At 43.4% G+C, this 22,155-nt stretch overlaps 1 protein-coding gene across 2 annotated transcripts in view; it reads right to left on the bottom strand.

Annotated features, from left to right (window-relative positions):
• Positions 1-22,155, bottom strand: part of LOC102369010 (E3 ubiquitin-protein ligase RNF13) — a 113,644-nt gene that overhangs the window by 89,667 nt on the left and 1,822 nt on the right. For both annotated transcript variants that reach the window (XM_025194405.1, XM_006037919.3), the window contains exon 3: positions 15,709-15,789. In XM_025194405.1, coding sequence (XP_025050190.1) covers positions 15,709-15,789 — 81 coding nt within the window. The remainder of the gene's footprint in view (positions 1-15,708; positions 15,790-22,155) is intronic.

Here is a 22,155-nt window from a genome sequence, read left to right as displayed (position 1 = left end):
AAAGCCAGTCGCTACCGGCCACACGTGAATAATTTCATGCAAGCCAATAATGGGGCTCGAATTTGAATACGAATGGCGGGAACTCTTTGCAAAGTGCATTTCTGTGCTGCAAAGAAGAAATGCACACTGCAAAGAAAGCTACAAATTGGCAGGAATTCTTTTACACCGGGGTTTTCCTCTGCAGCAGAAAACTCCACCGTGCAAAGAAGCTGCAAATTGGCGGGAAAATAATTCAGTAGTGCCAAAGCACACAAAACAAAAATCACACCTTTGGGTTGTGACAACACTAACCTGTGTAAGTTCCATCAAAGCTCCCATTCTGCCCTCTGGTGGGCAGCATGAAGGTACTTAACAAATGCACTACAAGAGAAAGAACTCCTACAGCCTGCACAGTGATTCAGGAAGCAGTAACTTACTTTCCCCTTCTCATTATGAAGTTAAAGAACCTGTGTACTTTTACTTGGCTTGAAGTTTACTGAAGATATAGAAAGACATGCAGGGTAAGTCCTGTACCAGAACAAACCCTAATACTCTGTTAGGAGCGGTTTTTTTGGCGACATATCCTAAAAAACTCCTACATATGCATATTGATACGTTCCTCTAGCTCAACTTATTTTGTTGATGGTGGTCCAATGACAGGAAATACAGAATAACTGGCAATGACTCTTAAGATCTACCCCAACTCCATGACCCCTTTCAGTGCTGCCTCTAGTAGGAGAGAGTAGCTAAGTAGACAAGTGAAGGGAAACAAAATGATTAGGAGGGACCTAGTTACACCACAGTTTCACAAATTTCACAGAAACCACATGCATGGAGTCACCCCCAAAAATAAAATCTTACCAAAATACAAAGAAAGCATGGCAATCCCTGCACCCATAGAGCACATGGTTTGAGAAAATGCTACCAAGAGGCTAAGCTACTGATGCAGACTCAGTGAAGATGCCAATCAGGAAAGCAAAAGGGTTTTGGCATGGTCTTTTAAGAAGCCAGGTGCAATGCTGCAGCAGTGTTGCAGTCTGAAGATGATGAGAGAAAAAAATTCAAGGAAACTAAACACATTTCAGCTCATGATCACGTAAAGCACTTCCCTGTAGGAACCTTGCATGCAGATGGTGGTAAATTGCTTTGTTCATCGTGCAACGTGACTCTGGATGTGTAACAGAAAAACAGCACTGATTGGCATTTAGAGGCTGAATTGCATAGAAAGCAAAAGGCATATGCTGCAGAGGCTGAAGGTCAGAGCAAGAAACATGTAACTATGTCCCCAATCTTTAGCAGAACCACTAAAAGCTGTCTGACAAGAAGAGAGATTGTTACATTTGTGCTAGTAGAGGCATTCACAGCTACCAACATGCCTCTGAAGAAAACCGATGACCTTAAATTAAGGGACTCCTTGAACAAACATGTTCCAAATGCTGGCAGTTTCCCCATGTGCAAACAAGCTTTGCTAAGACTGTCTACCAGTAGTAACTGCTTCACAATGTTCACTCTACAAAATCTACATTGGCAGAAAATTAATCAATCAATCAACTGTAGCAGATGAAGAAACAGGTGCCACAGTAACTATGTTCTGGACATTTTATTTGTACCTGGGAGCTGGATAGACCACAATCTGCCTGTTTTTCAAACAGAACCAGTTCACCTCACATCTGTCATTTTTTCTACCATGGCACAAGCTGTAGTGAACTGTTGTAAACTCCCGCTTAGAATTTAACTTCTGTCCGATAATATAATGTATACGTACAAAGCTTTCTCTGATGTGCTCCATGGAATGATGCCCACCACAATTCATGTCACCTGCAATGCATACATCCTTTCTTTAGTAGGAGACATCTGGTGCACATGTTTTCCTGATGTAGATAGCCTGCTTTCCTCTTTTAAAAAAAAAAAAAGCAGACAGGATGGGGCTGTGGGCTAGTAGGGAGCTGCATCCAGGGCTGCGTGTAGCATTTTGGGGCAGTGAAAGTGTGGGGCTGGGACCTAGGCCTGGGGCAGATCTGCTGCCCACACAGCCCTGCAACAGGCACAGGTTCCACGGGCAGGGGAACCCACGATCCCATCCTATGATTCTGGCCCCGCACACCCGTCCCGCTCTCAAACTCCACTCCCCGCCTGCCCACGGCCCCATCCCATCCACCTGGTTGTGCACCATGCCTATGCAGGTCCTGCCCACAGTGGTGGGTGTGGGGTAGTTGGGTGGGGGTGTCCAGGCAGTGGGGCCAGATCCAGCAGTGCTAGCAGCCAGGGCTGCTGGGAAACAAATCCAGACACCATACTAGCCCAACCCCAGTGTGCCCAGGGAGGTGGCAGGACCAGCTGCATGCCCCATGGCCTGGGCTGCCCCTGTGGGACCGAGGAACCTGACACAGGCCGAACAAAATCCCTCAGCAGGTCAGATCCAGCCGGTAGGCTGTATATTGCTCACTCCTGGCTTAGAAGGTAGAATTAATGGCGTAACACAGTTTATTACCATGCAAAGAATATGAAGTACTACCAGCAATTTGTGCACTAGGAGCTTGAAATCACATGTAGCAAACAGTGCACACATACTACATGATCTCTTAAGACAGGGCGACACTGAAGATCAAGTTAAATTTGTGACTGAAAATACAATCCAGTTCATGAAGTTCTAACATGGTTTGAAAGTTGCCAGGCTACGATCCATCCAGTACACAACAACCTGATGGATTTGAAAAGTTCAGTTGAACACATGGCACCACAACAACTTTGAAACTGTCAATATAAAGACCAGCGGAGACAAGAACAGTTCCAGACAATATTGCAAAGTTGATTGTACTACAAATACAATCAGTCACTATCACCATGGTTTAAACAACTGGCTGGCCCCTTTTTTAGCACTGTTCACATTGTTTACCCCAGCCAGGTGCCTTTTCTGAATTTTGACCCTCAGCTACTGAAATCAATCCCTCTCATGAAATCACTCACCAGAATCCTATTGCTAAACCCAGTCATTTTGTACCACTCGTACAGCTGCTACAGGGGAAACTTTCATTTCATGCATCTTTTATTTATGAAACCATATTTTTCCTTTCAGGAATTAATTTTTTTTCACATCCTATAGAAGACAATTAATTTTTATAGCAGAACAGAAAAAGTATCCCCTTTGTTTCCAAGAGCTGAATTAAAAAAAAAAATCCTAGATACTATACCAGAAGCTATATAAGACATCATCATTTTAAAGGGAAGGAAGAAAGAGTTCTAAGAGGAGAAGGAGAACTTTAGAGTTGTCACTGTGTGTGAGACATGCACCTTTAGGACTCAAAACCATACACACATTCCCCCTTCCCCCACCAGCAAGTAGGACTGGGATTTTCAAAGGGCTCCATAAAGGGTGAGGAGTTAATCTGCACAATTGTTTCTATACTATCCTTTTTTCCAAGGCTAGTCAGCCTGGTGCTCAGATAGGTGACATGGCATCTTGAACTCGCTTACACTTATAACCATTTAAACTAGAGCTTCGGATTTAGTCCTATACTTTTTTGTATGGGTTATGCCTGGTCAAATTCCCTAAATACTATTGGTACTAGTTTTTATAACACTTGACTGTCAATATTTTTCAATATTAACCAATTCCGTCAAAATCTTATTATTTCAACTCTGCCACAATGTGTGGCACATGTCACACATTTTCTAATCCCTTCTCACAAGTTACATTTTTCAAACTTTGCATCACTTTTATGCTAAAGCTTAATTCCCAAGAGACTATAATTCTTTCTGACAAAAGGAGACCAGTAGGTAGGACAGATCCTGAGGGGTGCAGTGGTGTAAACACACACCCTTTTTTGGACCATACCATGGAGTAGCACCTGGCAGCTTTTTTTTTTTTTTTTTTTAGTCCCCAAAGCAAGCCTGCCCCGGGGGCTTTTTTTTTTTTTTTTTTTTAGTCCCCAAAGCAAGTAAATCTCATCCACTCTCTTCCTCCAAACACCAAGACAGAGGCAGGAGAGGGGGACAATGGGAGCAGGAAGGACATGCTGCTGAGAATGGAGGGGAGGGGAAGGAATGCCAAGAGCTGGGGGGCAGCAGGGGAATTCTTACCCGATCGGGGGACTTTAAAAAACAAAACAAAAAACAAAGTCTGCTCTGCCCATCCTACTGGAGTGAGAGGGGAGGCTGGGGAACATCCACTCCTGCAGTAATGGTCACTGCTCCTGCACCCAACTTCATAAAATCCTGGATCTTCCCATGCCACTATTATAGTGATATAATGCATCCTAGCTTCACTTTTCCTTTTTTATGCTAAAATATTACAGCCTAAGCCACACAATGCTGGCTTCTCTGGCAATCAGAAAATGATATGACAAAAATGGGTGTGTTGCTAATCCTCCTAGCCCACTAAACCTCTGATAACTAGGGACCTACTGAATTCAAGATGGCTGCCCCCTGATTTTGAGGGCAGAATGCGAGGCCTGGCAGAGGGCCCCCATGCCTCTTCTTGGCTGTCTGCCATATGCCCCCCCCCCCTTTTGTCACTAGGAAAATAAAAACTAGAGTTAGTGCAGTGTGAAGAGCTGAGAGCAAAGTTCCCACATGAATAAACAGGCATACTTAAAGTCGGCTTAAGCAATACCTTTAATATTCAAGTCAACAGGATTTGGCATATAGCTAATGCTATGTGCACAAATGAAATGGCTGCCTGCTTAATGTGGTATCTTAACTGGTACAGTATTTATATGTTCTGTATCTGTTTGGACTACAGTCTCTTCAACTCTCTTCAACGCAGAGATTCTTGTATTATGTTTTTTTTGTACAATGGGATCACAGTACAACAGACTGCTGTGCCCCCAACTGTAAATACAAATCACTTCAAAACTTATAACCAGAGGTTTAAGCTAATTAATCAGTTTTAAGTTAAACCAGGGCAACTTGCTCAAGTAGACAAGGACTGAGAGAGAGAAGAGAGAAACAGAAAGAAAAAACAAAACAAAACAAAAATCAAACCATCTACTCTGATTCTTATGTAGTTAACAAACTATAGGATGTTAGGGTGCTGCGTATCAGGAAACAAGTTACAAAAGACAAACAGATATTTTATTTAGTCTGTTAGTATCATCTTTATTAATACACGTCTAAAAACCTACTAACTGTTCTCAACTTTCATAGAATTCTCCCTCATCCCCCCCCAAAAGGTACAATACTGTTTGTGAAATTAAAAAAATATATAGTACAGTAACTTCAAAGTAATTATCTAATAATTAACTACTGACAGTAACGTATTTAAATCATCAAAACTCATTTAGGACAGTCTCAAGAGTAATTCTCCAGGAATTCCATTTTAAGTCAACCTTTGTTAGTGTGTCATCACTTAACACTGTAACCCAAATACTGCAATGGTTTTCTAATGTAGAACCACTCAGTAAAACAGATATCAAACAAGGACAATTTGTATTTATTTTGGACAATCAAAAAGATTAATAAACCTGATATGTAAATTAGGATTGTAGAAATTCTTATTTCTATTTAGGATTATCCCTAAAAAAAAAAAAAATGCTGTTTTAAATAAACACATGATTTTTTAAAGGACATTTGTCTTTTTATGTAGAGAAGCTGCGACAGCAATCTGGTCTTTTTCCGAGTTTGTGGTGACAGACACATTACTCTGTCTGGAACTACTACCTACAAGATATGCTAGAAATTCTGTATTGTTGTGCAGAGCACCAGGATGAGGTCCTCCAAAGGTTCTGCAATGGATTAGGAAAGGGGCAGGCAATTATTTCGGGCAGAGGGCCACTTAACAAGTTTGGCAAGCTACCAAGGGCCACATAGGTAGCCCTGCCCCTTGACAGTTGCCCTGCCCCCTGGTCACCTCAATCCTGCCCCCTAACGCCTCACCTGTGCCACCAGAAGTCCATCCCCTTGCTGACCCCCCACCAAATACTCCTTTTGGGAGGAGGGGGTTGCCATCTTAGAACCAGAAAAAACAACAAATCATACACTAGAAGTCAAACACCTACTATATTTTAATTTTCTTAGAAAAAATATTTGTCATGACTTGTGATTGTGTACTGTATACAGAAGGAACTCAAGAATAAAGTGTCATTCTTATACTGTTTGTATGTGGGGGTGTGGGAGGGGTGCGTATGCAGGGGATGTGGCTGTGTAGGGGGGCATAAGGTATGTTGGGGTGTATGTATATGTTGATGGGGGTTGTGGAAGCAGGGTGTGGGTGTGTCGGGTATAAGGGGGGGGTGTAGGGACCCCCCACACACACACACCCCCCCATGGCAACAGCCCTCGCTGCCTGGCAGGAGCAGCAGGCATGGAGGTCTGGGCACTAGTGCCCAGTGCAGGCGCAGCTCCACCCAGTGCTGTGCTGGGGGAGGGAGCAGAGTCTGATCTATCACCAAGACTGGGCACCGCATGCCTGCAGCTCCTGCACTCCCACAGGGGAAGCCCTGTACCAGACTTCGTGGGGAAGCAGGGCGTGGGGCATCCTCCACTCCCAGCAGAGTGCAGGGACCTGCGCAGCATGGAGTGGGGGGAAGCAACAGGCTTCAGTGCAGGGCTTCCTTTACTGTGAATGCGGGAGCTGCAGGCATGCAGCCCCGGCGATAGGGCAAGCTCCGCTCCCTCCCCCATGTACTGCTGGCCAGAGCCATGCCTCCACTGGGCACAAATGTCCTAACCGCCACACCAGCTGCTGCTGCCAGGCAGTGGGGGCTATGCACCATGAGCGCGCGTGGGGGGGGGGAAGGGGTGTCCCTACACCCCACACCCTCACACGCACACCATGCCCAGCTGAGCTCCATACTCCCACTGCCCTTCTGGGCACAGGCTCCACACTGAGCTCCCTCTTCCACCCAGTTGCAACTCCACCTGCCCCTCCCCGCTCCAGCCCTGCCACTTCCCTACCTGCTGCCCCGAACAAACAGGTTCTGGTTGCAACAGCAGCCCCACCTGAAAGCTGCTGGCTGAGCAGATCCCTTCCACCCATGAAGGTGGGAGCAAGGCCCACTAGGGTACATTGGGGAGTTGTACACATGGGTGCCTCACTCCCACCCTTGTGGGTAGAAGGGCTGGATGCAAGTGCCTGGTGGGCCAGATCCAGCCCGTAGGACTTATTTTGTCCACCTCTGGACTAGAAGGTACCAACACATACATGAAGAATCACTTTCCTTTTTTTAATGTAAACTGTTATAAAGCATTTGCCAAAATTGTAACAAGAGGAATAAATTTAAAACTGATTTAATTTAAAACAGAAACTAAAGTTAAAAAAATGCACATACAGAATCTGAAAATTAAATTTCAATAAAACACATAATAGTTTGTTTTTTTAAAAGTTAACTGTAAGAATGTTTAACTGAGATTCTCTTATTCAAGGGTAATCAGGCAAAGAGGATTCCATAAATGGATCATTGTAAAGTAAGCAACACATTTCCATCTTCATTACATTCTTTGGCATCAACTATTTCACTGTATGAAAATAAATATACTTTACAAGCTGTAAATCAATTGAAAAAGCCTAATCATAAGCATTAAATAATTAGCACATTTACATTCTACATCAACAACTATCACAACATTTTTATTCATTATAAAACACAAAAATAAGTTTCAGAGTTACTTCAAGCTTAAAGATTTCTATCCATCAGTTACTGCAACTAAGTTGCAATAGGCAATGTTATCCAACAGTTGAAGGACTGAATTCAAATAACCTTATATCTCTTATCCATGTCTGGCCATTGGCTTGTTGAGAATCCTTGACAAATCACTTACATCTATCAAATGGAGGCAGTTTAACAGTTCTCATACTAGCCAACCTCTCCTATAAGAAGGTAAAGCTGAGGAAGTCTGAGATTGTTTTTAAAGATGTCTTTCAAATTAGTTGAAAAAGAAAGTGAATGTTTTCCTCCATTGGAAAAAAAGGTTAGATTTCATAGACATTCAGGCTGGAAGGGACCCCGAAGGATCATCGAGTCCCTGCCCCCTGCCCCAGGGGCAGGAAGTCAGCAGGGATCATAGGATCCCAGCAAGATAAACATCCAAATGTGTCTTGAAGGCATTCAAAGTGAGTGCTTGAACCACCTCCAGCAGCAGTCTATTCCAAACCTTGGGGGCTCGGACAGTAAGGAAGTTCTTCCTTATGTCCAGCATGAATCGGTCGCAGTGGAGTTTGTGACCATTCGATCTTGTCATCCCTTGGGGTGCTCTGGTGAACAGACGTTCCCCCAGATCCTGGTGAGCACCCCTGATAAACTTATAGGTGGCCACAAGATCACCCCTGAGCCTACGCTTTTCCAGGCTGAAGAGTCCCATGGTTCTCAGCCTCTCATCATAAGGTCTGTTTTCCTGACCTCTGATCATGCGCATGTCTCTCCTCTGCACTCTCTCGAGCTTCCCCACATCCTTTTTGAATTGTGGAGCCCAAAACTGGATGCAGTACTCTAGCTGTAGCCTCACCAAGGCCGAGTATAATGGGACTACGACGTCCTGGGATTTGCTTGAGAAGTACCTATGGATGCAAGCCAGCGTTTTGCTCACTTTACTAGCCGCACTGAAGGCTCATGTTCATCTTGTGGTCAATCACGACCCCCAAGTCCCTTTCATCTGTAGCGCTAACCAGCGTAGCACTGCCGAGCCTATAAGGATGCTGCAGGTTTTTCTTCCCAAGGTGGAGAACCTTGCATTTTTCAGTATTGAACACCATCAGGTTCTCATCTGCCCATTTCATGAGCCTGTCAAGATCTGCCTGGATCACCCTCCTGTCCTCAGGTGTGGATGCTTTACCCCAGAGTTTGGCGCTGTTGGCAAACTTGGCCAGCTTGCTTCTGACACCAATGTCTACATCTTTGATGAAGATGTCAAAAAGTATAGGCCCTAGGACAGAGCCTTGAGGGACCCCACTGGTCACAGTGCACCACGACAATTGACTTCCATCAACTACCACTCTCTGGGTCCTACCGCACAGCCAATTCCCCAGCCAGCAGATCATGGTATGGTCGAGGCTGCAGTTAGCCAGTTTTGCCAAGAGGTGATCACGGGATACCAGATCGAAGGCTTTTTTAGAGTCAAAATATATGACATCAATCTCTTCCCCCTTGTCCTGGTGACAGGTCACCTGGTCATAAAAGGAAATGAGATTGGTCAAGCAAGACCTACCCACAACTAACCTGTGCTGGGTATCCCTCAGGATACTGCTGTCAGCTAGTCTGTTAAGGATGGCCTCTTTGATAATCTTTTCCAAGACCTTCCCCAGGATAGAGGTCAGGTTGATGGTCCTGTAGTTTGCTGGATCTACTTTCCTCCCTTTCTTGAAGATAGGCACTACACTGGCCTTCTTCCAATCTTCGGGCACTTCACCAGAGCGCCAGGAGTTCTCAAAGATCTGTGCCAGGGGCTGATCTATGATGCTTGCCAGCTCCTTGAGTACCCTTGGGTGTAAACCATCAGGGCCAAGTGACTTGAAGGTATCCAGCCTGTCAAGGTGTTCTTTCACGAGGTCAGCTTTGATGGAGGGTAAGGAAACTCCCTCACTTGGGCCTCCCTGATCCACAGTGGGCAGAGCCGTCCCATGGGACTGATGAAAAACTGATGCAAACTACCCATTAAGCAAGTTTGCTTTTTCATGGGCATCGGTTGTCAGTTGTCCCATCTGGTTTAGCAGGGGTCCAATGTTGCCCTTGTTTTTCCTCCGGCTCCCCACATATCTAAAAAAGGACTTTTTATTGTCCTTGATGTTTGTAGCTAGCTGGAGTTCAGTCGCAGCCTTGGCTTTCCTGGTTTGCTCTCTGCAGGTCGGACCAGAGCAGAATATTCCTCCTTGGTGGTGGTTCCAGTCTTCCATCCTTTGTAGGTCTTCCTTTTAAGACGCAGGAGGTCTGCTATATCCCTGGAGAGCCAAGGGGGCTGTTGTGCCCTTTTGCTCCCTTTCCTCCAAGATGGAATAGACTTTGCTTGTGCATCCAAGATTGCTCCCTTGAGGAGCAACCACTCAGCTTGAACTCCCCTCCGCTTTGGGTTGTGGCCTTTTAGGGCCTCACTGACAAGCCTCCTTAGCTCATCAAAGTCAGCTTTCCTGAAGTCGAGGACTCCTGTATTACTGACTGACTTGCCAGCTTTACGGCAGATGGTGAAGGTGATCAGCTCATGGTCACTGTCACCCAGCTTCCCTTTGATCGATAGGTCGCCGAGTAGGTCTTCCCCAGGTGCCAGTACCAGGTTGAGCAGCGCTTTACCTTTCATTGGCCCGTAGACTTCCTGCGTCAGATAGAGGTCATTCACACACGAGAGAAAGCTTTGCGATTGCTCAGATTTAGCTGAGCGCTCCTCCCACAAGATGTCTGGGTAGTTAAAGTCTCCCATGACAACCATGCACCGGGATTGCGCAGCCTCAGCCAATTCCCTGGCAAACTCAAACTGTTCCACTCAAACTATAAAGATCCTCTGGAATTTGGGCCAATACCATGCCCAGCTTTCAGTCATACACACTTCTACTTCCAGCTGTTATGGCTCCAATGAAGCTACATAGCCAGGAGGAAAAAATTTCTCTTTCTACCCATTCCTTCTGATGCCTTTTCACTATCTATTGCTATCATTCATTCAACAGGCATTCGTGCTACAGCAACTTGGTTCACACAACTATATAGGGCTTACCACCATCCTCCCAGCATCGCTGCTGCCTACTTGGAGCGCAGGAAAGAGCCCGGTGCCGCCTCCAGCCCCAGCCTTGCTTGCACGAATGAGGTGGCGGTGCTGAGAGGGGGGGCTGCTGCCACCCCAAAATTTGCTGTAGCCCCCCCAAACTGCCCGAGAGCCTGGTGGTGCCACTGGCCCCAGCCTGCAGATCTGGGGGCCTGTGTCCCCCTGAGAAGAGCCTGGCACAGCCCCCCAGCCCGCAGCCCTGTTGGGGGGGTGCATAGCAGCAAGAGCTGCACCCCCCCCCGGTCCCACACCCACTCACAGTTCCTGCTGCCTTGCTGCCTGCCACAGCCCGGGGCCTCTACTTCTCCCCGCTCACCCCAGTCCCTGCTGCAGCAACCAAAAAGCAGCCGATGCCAGCTGCCTGTAGCCGCTGGGCTGAACTGTGCCCCAATCCTCCCGGGGCCCCACTTCTCCCCACTCACCCCAGCTGCTGCAGCAGACCCAGGAGCAGCCGGCACCGCGGCATGGCACAGTCCAGGGGCTGGGATGAATGGGAAGAAGCAGAGTCCCGATTTCATAAGAGTGAATTTACCTCACATATAAGGAATTTTGGGTAGGAAAAGGGTGATCACATAAGAGCGAATTCACATATATGGAACTAGCATAAATCAAGGGAAACCTGTACTAATGAAGCAGTTAATCTCCCGTTTAATTTTCTTGATTTTTAAGTACCAGCCTGTAGGATTTTACTGTTAGGTAGAACATACTTTAAAATTATTTTTTAATCTCTCTTATACTTCCTCATTGGCGGTTGTTTAGACCATGGGTGCTCAACCCCGAGCCCGTGGGCCAAACCTGGCACATGAAGTCATATCATGCCCACAGGGATCCCCAGGGGTCCAGAAATCTGGCAGCAGGGGAATGGTGGCAATTAACATTGCCACTGTTCTCCTACCACCAAATTTCTAAACCCCAGGCCAAATCCCCACAGGCAGAGACTGAGCCTGTGAGCCCAGATCAGGGCCTAGGCCAAATCTGGCCCATGGACAGACTTGACACTGGTAATCTAGCCCATGAGATGAACAAAAGGTTGGCCACCACTGGTTTAGACAGGTAAAGGCTTATTTAACTTTTTATTTATTCTTCTGCGTAAAACAACTCTACCTCTATCATCCTTCCATATCTGCTCTTGAAACTGCTTTTCTATGAACTGCCTCCAGTCTACGTTTTGCTGCAATCCAGATGTAGCCACACAGTAACTATACAGTTAGCTCCCCACTGCCTCCCTACTTTTTGTAGTTCTATAAGCACTGGCTTTAACCTGGATCTAAGGAGCCATTATTAATCAAGTTAGTCTAACACAGGGTCAATCCTGAGTCCACTGAAACCAATGCAGGTTTTGTCATTGGATGAGCACCAGGAAGTCTTTCTTTAGTTGCTTAGCAAGTCCCCTCTCTCCCACCAAAATCAGATTACTGAATTTCTCTAACTATAGAGCTTCCTGTCTGTTATTCATAGGATGTAGCTTGTATCAACTGCTGAAGCTCACATGCAGCAGACTCTCTCAGTCCTCTCTCTTTTTTCACACTGACTTCTTTATACAAGTCATAACATACAGTTTCCAAACCTGTATATGAGATTCTCATTAGCTGTAGTCTGGTATATTTTACTGAGCTTTACCTCAATGGATCTTTTGTCATACAAGCTCAACTGCTCCTAGCATCATGTTATGGTTTGAATAGGCAGGTGCTTTTAAGCCCATTTTTGATACAATGGAAGCTATAGCTTTCTGCAATTATGCTTTAAGGTGGTCTAATTCAGACAATTGAGTCTGTCTTAGAATGTAAGTTACAATTAAGAAGTCCAATGGATCTTCTCCTTGTGCTTGCCCCTATAAGTTTTCACATTATGACCTGAGACCTGGGAAGAATCATACATCTAATAGTGTTGTACTAATACACCATAACATAAAAGAAAATCCAAAAAACTTAGACTTGTAGCCAAGTTTTACACCAAGTCAAAGTTCCCACTAAAAAAAATCAAGTGAGAGCTTAGTACAGACAGGCTTGCTTTTGTTTGGATCCAAGAACTACAGGTACAATTTATCACTAAAGGAAAAAAAAAAAACTAGCAGTGTACCTGCTGTAGTCTACATATCACATTGCATAGATTACTTGCACACACACCCGCAAGATTTTATTTCTCTAGCTATTTAGTGAATCCTATGTCAAAATGCAGCTGATATGTTATGCCCCTTCTACACATTACAGCTACTGAACAGTTAACTGATTAATTGTGCAATTACCTTAAGACCAGGTAGTCGTGCAAAGTGTATATCACATGACAAAAAGCTCCAACCAGCTATAAAATTAGAACTCAAAAATGTGTACTAACTTTATAACTGGTTGTTATCAAGCTTTAACTTGCTTTAATTTGTAGCAGGGTTTCCCCTGCAGCAGGGAAGCCCCACCAGCTCCCAGCATGAAATGCCTGGGCCCAGGGTATCACAGCTACTGCAATCTCCCATTCTCATGGGTGTGTGAAACCCTTGGGCCTAGGGGATCATGGTTTCACACACTCCTGAGCAAGCAAGATCACAGCTGCCAAGATCCCCCACCCCTACCGGCACACTGGCACTGCACCCCTGCAGTTGGGAGCCCCTGAACTGTGGGGGCTCCCAGCCACAGGAGCTTGCTTCTTGCCAGGGCAGACGGAGCCCAGGATTATTAATCCTGTGCTTCCCCTGCACCGGCAATAAGGTGCAATGGACTCTAAAGTGCAATCCCACAATCAGGCCTCCTGCCATGCACACATTAGCTCCTATTGCACCTTTACCTGAACGTGTAGAGGGGGCATTAGGGTCATAAAAATAACTCTGCTAAACAAGTTACAGCTATGATATTATATTAAGGTTCTTTTCATAGATTTCATAGACATTAGGGCTGGAAGGGACCTCGGAAGATCATTGAGTCCAGCCCCCTGCCCAAAGGGCAGGAAGTCAGCTGGGGTCATAGGATCCCAGCAAGATGAGCATCCAGTTTGCTGTTGAAGGTGTTCAATGTAGGCGCTTGAACCACCTCCGGTGGCAGGCTGTTCCAGACCTTGGGGGCTCGGACAGTAAAGAAATTCTTCCTTATGTCCAGCCTGAAACGGTCTTGTAGTAGTTTATGACCATTCGACCTAGTTGTCATCTCTTGGGGCGCTCTGGTGAACAAACGTTCCCCCAGATACTGGTGGTCACCCCTGATAAACTTATAGGTGGCCATCAGATCACAGATTCATTTTTCTTGAAATTACATATAGGAAAAATGTAATGTGAAGATGTTTAACCTAATATCAGTATACAGAGAGATGGACTAGGAATCTCGCGATTAAAAAAAAAAAGTCATCAAGTTTCATGATAGGACATGCATTTAAAAAATAAAAAACCTTCCAAAACCCATCAAAATGTGCTGTTTTTAGTGAATGCAACAATGCATACTAAGCCTCTCCTGTTCTATGCATCTGTTTTAAGCTCAGGCCAGCTTCAGTTGTAGAAAAAAAATGAAAAAAGAGTTTAGCATGGTCCCATGTGCGCCTTCTGGGAAGACAAACTAAACAGAATACTTTGCTCAATTAGGAACTAAGGCAAAGCCATTTAAGTTAGTGGAAAGATTCCCACTGATTTAAAAGAGCTTTGTATCAAGCCCTTGCTAAGGCAGGGACTTATAAGAAGGAAGTTTTCTTATGTCACTGGTTGCATGGATTTCTCCATTCCATACGGGGCTTTCAGGCTGGGATTCTGACTGTTAACCCACAATTCCATCAGACTAGGTCAAGATATTTTACCAGGTTAGAGGCAAAAAGTGAAAAGGTCTGCATTTACAGGGTCCAGAATTCATACTGGTGTGATCCATCATTTTGGGGTGAATCTTCAAATTGCAGATGCCAGAGTGTACAGGTATAGTTAGGAAGCTACGCCAGGTGATATGGTAACACATGTTATTTGGGCACCAGGTGAGAGATCCGATACTAGATCTGCATTTTTATCACAATCTCAGGGACTGATTACGTCTTCAAGGTACTACCCTGTTTTAGGGTCAGTGTAAAAAAGCTGACATGGCATTCCTCCCTGTGCAAAATTCATAGAAAATACAAGTTGCTTACAGCTCTCAACATAAAAACCTAGCTGTTTAATTCAAATGATTTGGCTACAAAGGTCCCCACTAAGCTCAGTTCCTAGTGTCCACCAAGATGATACAGTGCCTTCAGGCACTCTAGAGAATGCAAGCAAAGAGCCACTCAGTTACAGGGTGGAGTGTGTACTCCCACTAACTGAAGTGGAATGGAGGTGGGCACGTCAATACTCCCTCAGAAGGGACTGGGCTGACACTGCTGTTCATTCTACCTCAAGCGGTACAGTGCATAATGAGCTATTCTCCCAAGGCATAAGGAAGAGAACAGGTTCCTATTACCCTCTGCTCCTTCTAGTTTTTTCCTCCCATTTTGGCTTCTTGTTACACATTTGTGCAATGGTAAAACAAAAATACATTCTTGTATTCTGCCCTGCATCACACAACACTGATAGCTTTACTAGAATCCACATTTGGAAACAGCTCTTTCGAGACTGCTTTGCTTCTCTCTATCTCCAAGACATACTTAAAGCACACAGTTTTTGATCAGTACATGTCTGTTAATACATACCTCAGTTGGGGACCAATGCAACAAATGCTCGAGTATGTGAAGCTCACCACTAAAATAAATGTTTATTACAAAAAGAAATAGCAAGTCAATAAAAATAAAATGTAATAATTCAAGCCATTTTTCTGAAAACCTTATTTTCTACAGGCAAGAATAGTTCTTGTGTGGCTTTGCACTCCAAGGAAAGACTATATCAACTGAAAAAATTCTGGATTTTAAAGACTCATTATGTAGCAAAAAAAGAGATGGTTGGTTACATGAACAAACTTAAGATGCACCTGCTCTTAGCTGATTATTCAGTACTTGTACACGCATGCATATGTGTTTATTATTTACCTAGTACTTAAAACAAATTCCAACAAAATCATCTCATTCAATATTTTTTTTTAGATTATACTTTTTTCTGTGTATTCAGAGATTTCTTACCTTCAAGCCTTCAGCCGGTAATCGATAGCCAAACCTGGCTGGCAGATCATCAAATGTCTGAGTTGCATTTTCAAAATTATACTAAACAAATTTGAAAAGTAGAATAAAATTAGATTTGCAATACAAATCAAACTGAACACAAAGAAACATCAAATAATTTAGAGCACAAGTGTAGTACTAGTGATAGGGCCCTCCTAATACCCAAGCTAATAAACTAGCCAAACTGCTCTTCCAGTACCAAAGTTTTTCCAGGGGTTTACATCCACATACTCCCCCAACCCAATCTTATTGCATTTATCATTTCCCAAGTAATAAACTCCTAAGGCTCTCTTCACTCAGAATAATTTAACAAAAAAGTAAATTAATTCCACTCACTGTAATGAAATCTCCCCTTTATTTCCTAGAATTCAAATACCTCTGTTAAACCACTTTTGCGGAAACTGAATTTAAACAAAGAACACCTACAAATGTTACATTTACCACAACTCATGGAGATGTTCCTGAAAGAGCAGTATTTTTTTCCACTTTGGGGGAGATGTTGCTATCGAAGTGTCAGCTTTGTAAGATACATTAATCCCTTTATCAAGATTTTATCCTTCCTCATCTCCCTACAAACTATTCCATTTAAACAGTTAACAAGTTCTATTTTTCTAATCAAAACTAAGAGTCAACGTAGAACAACACTGCATAAAAGAACCTAAAATTACATAAGTCACATTTTTCTCTTCTCTGTTATTTTCCATTCCCACAAGCCAGAGGTAGTGAATGGAACATTCAAGTCTCTAATAAATAGGGTGAAAACAGTCCGGGCGGGTTTTCAATTTTCTACTGGGAAAATAAAAACACCGACTACCTGTAAAAATTGTTGATTATAACAAGACAGATGAAAATGCAATTGATATGATACAGTTTGAAATGATTCATAGTTGTCCATTTATTATACCATTCAATTGTCAAATATTCTTCATCCTATTTACTAAATAAGACTGAAGTATCGTCTGATAACAAGAATGGAAGACAGGAGCTGTCAAATTCTAATATAAGAGCTAACAGCAATGTACTTAATGCCCATCTCCAAGTCAGTGGAAGAATTCCAACTGCCTTACAAGACACACAAACTTAACTCTACACATACATTTTACTTGCAAATTTTCAAGTCTGTCCTGAAAAATACTTTCTGGTCCACCAAAACAGGGTTTCCCTTCTGCAGAGTTTTATAACTCTACAGGAAATGGAGGAATGGAACAAAATCTGAATGGCAGGCTTTTACCTACCTGCTCAAACTCTGAAGTGCTTAAATAATTATATTTTTAGATATAAATGTTAATAAGCACATACAATAGATGCATATTTTGCATTCAAAAGCAGGTCTAGTTTCATCCCAACTACTTAAGTCCAATAAAAGATATCGCCCTAAGAAATCCTTGCCTCTAGCATAATTTCTGGATCATCACAGCTATAATATCACTCTAACTAACATAATATGCACAGAAGAATATTTTAAGGAGTTAATGAATGAGAATGGGCCTTTCCATTCTTCTGCTTCCTTGCCCTTTTACTGTCTTGAAAAATCTCTTTAACTATACTTTGCCCTCCTCGGGGTCCTTCATTCCAAGATGAGGTAAACAGTCTCCTATCTCCCAATCCACATCCTCCAGTCATCTGTTCCTTCAGTACGTACCCCTTGAATTCCTATTCTACTATATTTCCCCCCACATTTACATACCCACTCTCCAAATTATTCAAGGAGTCAGCAGCACGTCCATTTATATTTACATAATACTCTTAAAAATGTTTGACCCTGCTTCATATGCAAGTAAAGGTACAGTAAAAGCTGCGTTACCCGGGACTTTACCATCCAGAATTCTCTATTAACCGGCATCTGTCACTGATACCATCTTGCTGTTTGGGACGCAGCCAAGTAGCGTCACTAGCAGCAGTCTCATCCGCCATTGTGATCACATTGTGATCGCGTTGAGCTTGTGCCTGTGCTTTTGCTGTGACTTCATTGCTGAATATCTCACCCATCCTGCAACTATGGCTACCAATACTCTATCAACAAGCAGAGGACAGAAGTGAAAGCGTGTTGTTTTGACGATTACGCAGAAATTGGACCTAATTAAGCAGCTGGAACAAGGAGAAAACAGGAACAGGTTGATGCAGAAATTCAATGTCAGCTCATCTATGATCTATGACGTCAAGGCACAGAGGGCAGAGTTACTCCAGTTTGTGACGAATTCTGAGACAAGTAAAGCAATTGATCAACGCCATACTCTGCACAAATCAAAACTGAAACAATTAGACAACATATCGTACGAATGGTTTGCTTTAAAACGTTCAGAGGGAGCTCCAATTTCTGGCCCAATGCTGATCAAAAAAGCAAAAGACTTCTATCAATAAATGGGAATGACCGAGGCCTGTGTTTTTTCAGATGGATGGTTGTCTTGCTTCAAACTTCACCATGGTATCAGTAGACTTGATGTGTCTGGAGAAAAAAATCTGCTGATCACAAGGCTGTTGGAAAATATAGTGGATTTTTCCAGAAATTGGTTGTGGGGCATGGCATATCCCCAGAGCAGATCTACAACGCTGATGAAACTGGCCTTTTTTGGTGTTGTTTGTCAACTTCTACCCTGGCTGGTGCAGGTGAAGTTGGTGCAGCTGGTTTTAAGCACAGCAAGGACTGCCTGACTACTGACGTGTGCAAATGCAGCAGGCACACACAGAATCAAGTTACTAGTGGTTGGAAAATTCAGGCGACCAAGAGCATTCAAGGGTGTCATTCATCTACCTGTTGAGTACAAGGCACAACCTAATGCATGGATGGACAAGGAAATATTTTTGCACTGGTTTTACTATGTCTTTGTACCAGCAGTGAAAGAGCATCTGAAGAATCTGAAGAAAAGCCAGAAGGCACAAAAGGTATTCTGATTTTAGATAACTGTTGAGCTCACCCTCCTGAAGCAGAGTTAGCATCTGGAAATATTTTTACCATCTTCCTGCCTGCAAATGTCACCTCACTCATACAGTCTATGGATCAGGGAATTATCAAAAACCTGAAATCCATCTACAGAAGGGATTTTATGAAGGAGCTACTCGACTATGAAGGCAGTCTCCAAGAATTTCAGTCACAGTATACCATTAAGGATGCAATTTTCAATGTAGCGTGTGCCTGGTGTGCTGTGAAGAGTACAACTTTAAGGAAAGCTTGGAGAAAATTGTGGGCAGCAGTGATGTTTGCAGAGGGATCTTCTGACGAAGAAGAGTTTGCAGGTTTCAATGTGAGACATAAAAAAGAATCATTAAAAGAGATTCTTGATATCCTTCAAAATGCTGACCTCACTAAACTCAAAGATACTGAACCTGAAGAGTGGGTGAACAATTGATCAAGACCTTGATGCTGCACAAACCCTTACTGATGCTGAAATTATGGAAGAGATTGTGCACCCTGACAGATCTACTGCACCTGAATAAGACTCAGAAGAAGACCACAGTGAAGAAACTAAAGTGGCTTGGGCTACTGCTGCACAATGTCTGGAAATATTCTTGAAATTTGCTGAGCAGCAGTCTTCTTATTCTGCTCAGGAAGTGATGCAACTTCATGTTGTTCACAACGATTTCCTGAAAAAAGCCAACTGACTTGCAGGCAGGCAGACATCCGCAGGTTGCTTCAAAGAGCTCTGCAGCTTGTGTCAAGGATTCAGGCAGCTTGTGTCAAGGATCAGATATTGACGTTGATGATCCTCAAGAAGAGGCGCACACCGAAGCAGAGCCACATTCTGAGGCAACCTCTGATCCCAAGGTGCCTTCAGAAGCAGCTGAGGGGTAGTAATAGTACAGTATACTATTTACTTTATTATTCCTTATATCATAGTTAAAATATTTAAAGTTGCTATATCATAGTTAAAAGTTACATTAAAAGTTATAATAATGTTATATTAAAATGTTATATTAAAAGTTGTTACATCAGTTAAAATGAAGGCTTAGTTTCTTTCTTGAAAAAAATTCTCAGATAACTGGCATATTTGACTAACTGGCCCCATTCCCCATGGATGCCAGTTAATAGAGCTTTTACTGTACATTGTACAGACATGATCCCCATCCTCTTAGACTGCAGCCATAGTAATAGGAAGTACAGGTTTCCCTCGCCAACCACGGTTTTGAGTATCCACGCTTAATATTCTATATACCATTTTGGCTACCACGGTATACAGTTTTGAGTAACCACGGTTTTCCGTAGCCGCGCATCAGACTGCAACCTGTCGTTTTTCCCATAAGTCTTTTGTCTTGCTAACCATGGGAATTTTCAGGAACCTAACCCCAGCAGTTGGCGAGGGAAACCTGTAGAGCACAATGCAAAATAGAAACAACTGAACTCTTCCACCGTAAGGTATATAGTCATATGTAGAATATAGTATGCTGGAAGATAAGTTTCTTTTAGGAACCTAAGGGGGTGAAAGGTAGATTTATAATAAAAACTAATTTAACTGTAGAGTGGTGGTAGCCAATTAAAGATTTTCATATATCTAAATTAGTTTTCCTTAAAATATCTAGCTGCAAAGACATATTAAAAATTCATAATGCAAACCTAGTAAAAGTATCCCATGTGTCAAACTACAATTCAATATTTGGCAACTGGTATTCCCACAAACTTGCAGAGCCTATAATTTTATAAATACTGATTTGAGTACTTGGGTTCAGTTAGTCTGAATAATAATTTTCTTGGATATTACTATGGGTAAGAGCAAATAATTGATTACAGCTATTAGATCCAATTATTTCAGTAGCTTGAACTCCCACCCAAATGCAGCTGCCCCCCTCTAGATTTCTGTAGTATCTAAAGAATGAGTTCTAGGTGGTACAAAAATCATCTTTCATCACTAACCCTCGACCCTAAATTAACATTACTCTCAAGCATGATGAAATGTTTATCTGAGGAACTATTTAAAGATCTAATTGTACTATTAACATGTGTGCAGGCATAGAAAAATCACAGCAACTTAAAAAGGGGCAGGGACTTATTACAGGGCAAGTAATGCACAGTAACTGTCCAAGTGCCTGCAGTAACTTAATTCCGCTTCATTCAGGGGTAAAATGTCTTGGTTTAGTGTTCAATTACACAACACAGGAACAAAAAATTCTTGCCCCTTTTAACTCAATGTAACATGCTTGGTTAGTCCATGCATTATAAGTATATTAACAATACCCAGGGTCACTACACTACAAAGGTACAGAAAACAAATTATAAATTAAAAGAGAACAAGGTTCTTCCTCACATCACCTGCTCTGTGATAATATCTGGTAAATAACAGTAGGTGGACAGTTGCTGAAAGCTAAACCACAGTATCTTAGCCATCAATTAAAGGAAGCCTCAGAGTAGGGCCCAACCCCTTCAATGAATGGAGGCTAGGCCACCAATGGGGGACACAGCTTACACAAATTTATTTGGCTGGTATATAGAGGGTATATAGAAGGCTAAGCCACCAACGGAAGACACAATTTATACAAATTTCTTTGGCCCATATAAACCTACCTCCCAGGCAACATTAGCTATGCAAACAAAAGAACTCTTGCTGTAAAAACTGAATCTAAGTGAACAGGTCTGTCAACACAGATATGCCAATAAGGAGATATCCTGACAACATTTTAGGGGATAGACCTAGCTTTGGGAAAGGTAACAGCTTATTCTTCCACTCCCAGTTTACGTTCCAATCACACAAACATTAAAAATTATACTTGGCTTTATGCAGACAAGCAGTTCAGTTATCATCAGTAGGACTATTTATATGCATAAGTAAAATGTATTTAAGTGTGCTAGTTACCAATTTACTTGGCCAATTTAAAATAAATAAGCAGAAAGTTCTTCTTAAAAACCTATTGTACAATACTAGCAAATTGCCCATCAAGAATGACGGCGGGGACAGGGCATTGCCATGACAGCAAGGATGGAGGGAACGGAGGTGGGGGCAAGGCCAGCACCATGCTGCTACCACCCTGTGACACCTCCACTCCATCCGCGCCGTCATTCCCCCCTCCCTCCCTGCATCCAGCCCCACGCCACCCCACCGCTCCATCCCCTCTGTCATGGTGGCACTCCTTCCTTGCCATCATTCTTGATGGGCAATTCGCCCTGCATGCTGCACTGGCTGGAGCCACGCCCTCTATGAAAGAACCGCCCCTCCATCTGCCTCACTGCTGAGCAGGCAGCTCTTCCCCCATCTGTTTCATTTAACACCGAGTTGTGACCTATGCTGGAGACATTCCTGAGGGAGGGGGAACCTGCTCCCACTGTCTCAGTTTCCCTACCACTGCAGGTCATGTGACTAGTTCCCTCACCTGGGAAGGTGATGTCATTAGGAAGCACCAGGCAGCAGCCAATGGGGCTGCCTCTGGTGGAAACTTTGTTATGAGGTCAAACCAGGTGTATACAAGGGTCCTCATGAGGCA

This window comes from Alligator sinensis, unplaced genomic scaffold (assembly GCF_000455745.1).
Source record: "Alligator sinensis unplaced genomic scaffold, ASM45574v1 scaffold1178_2, whole genome shotgun sequence".
In the NCBI taxonomy this organism is placed as follows: domain Eukaryota; kingdom Metazoa; phylum Chordata; order Crocodylia; family Alligatoridae; genus Alligator; species Alligator sinensis.
This window is presented reverse-complemented; position numbering and strand designations above follow the sequence as displayed.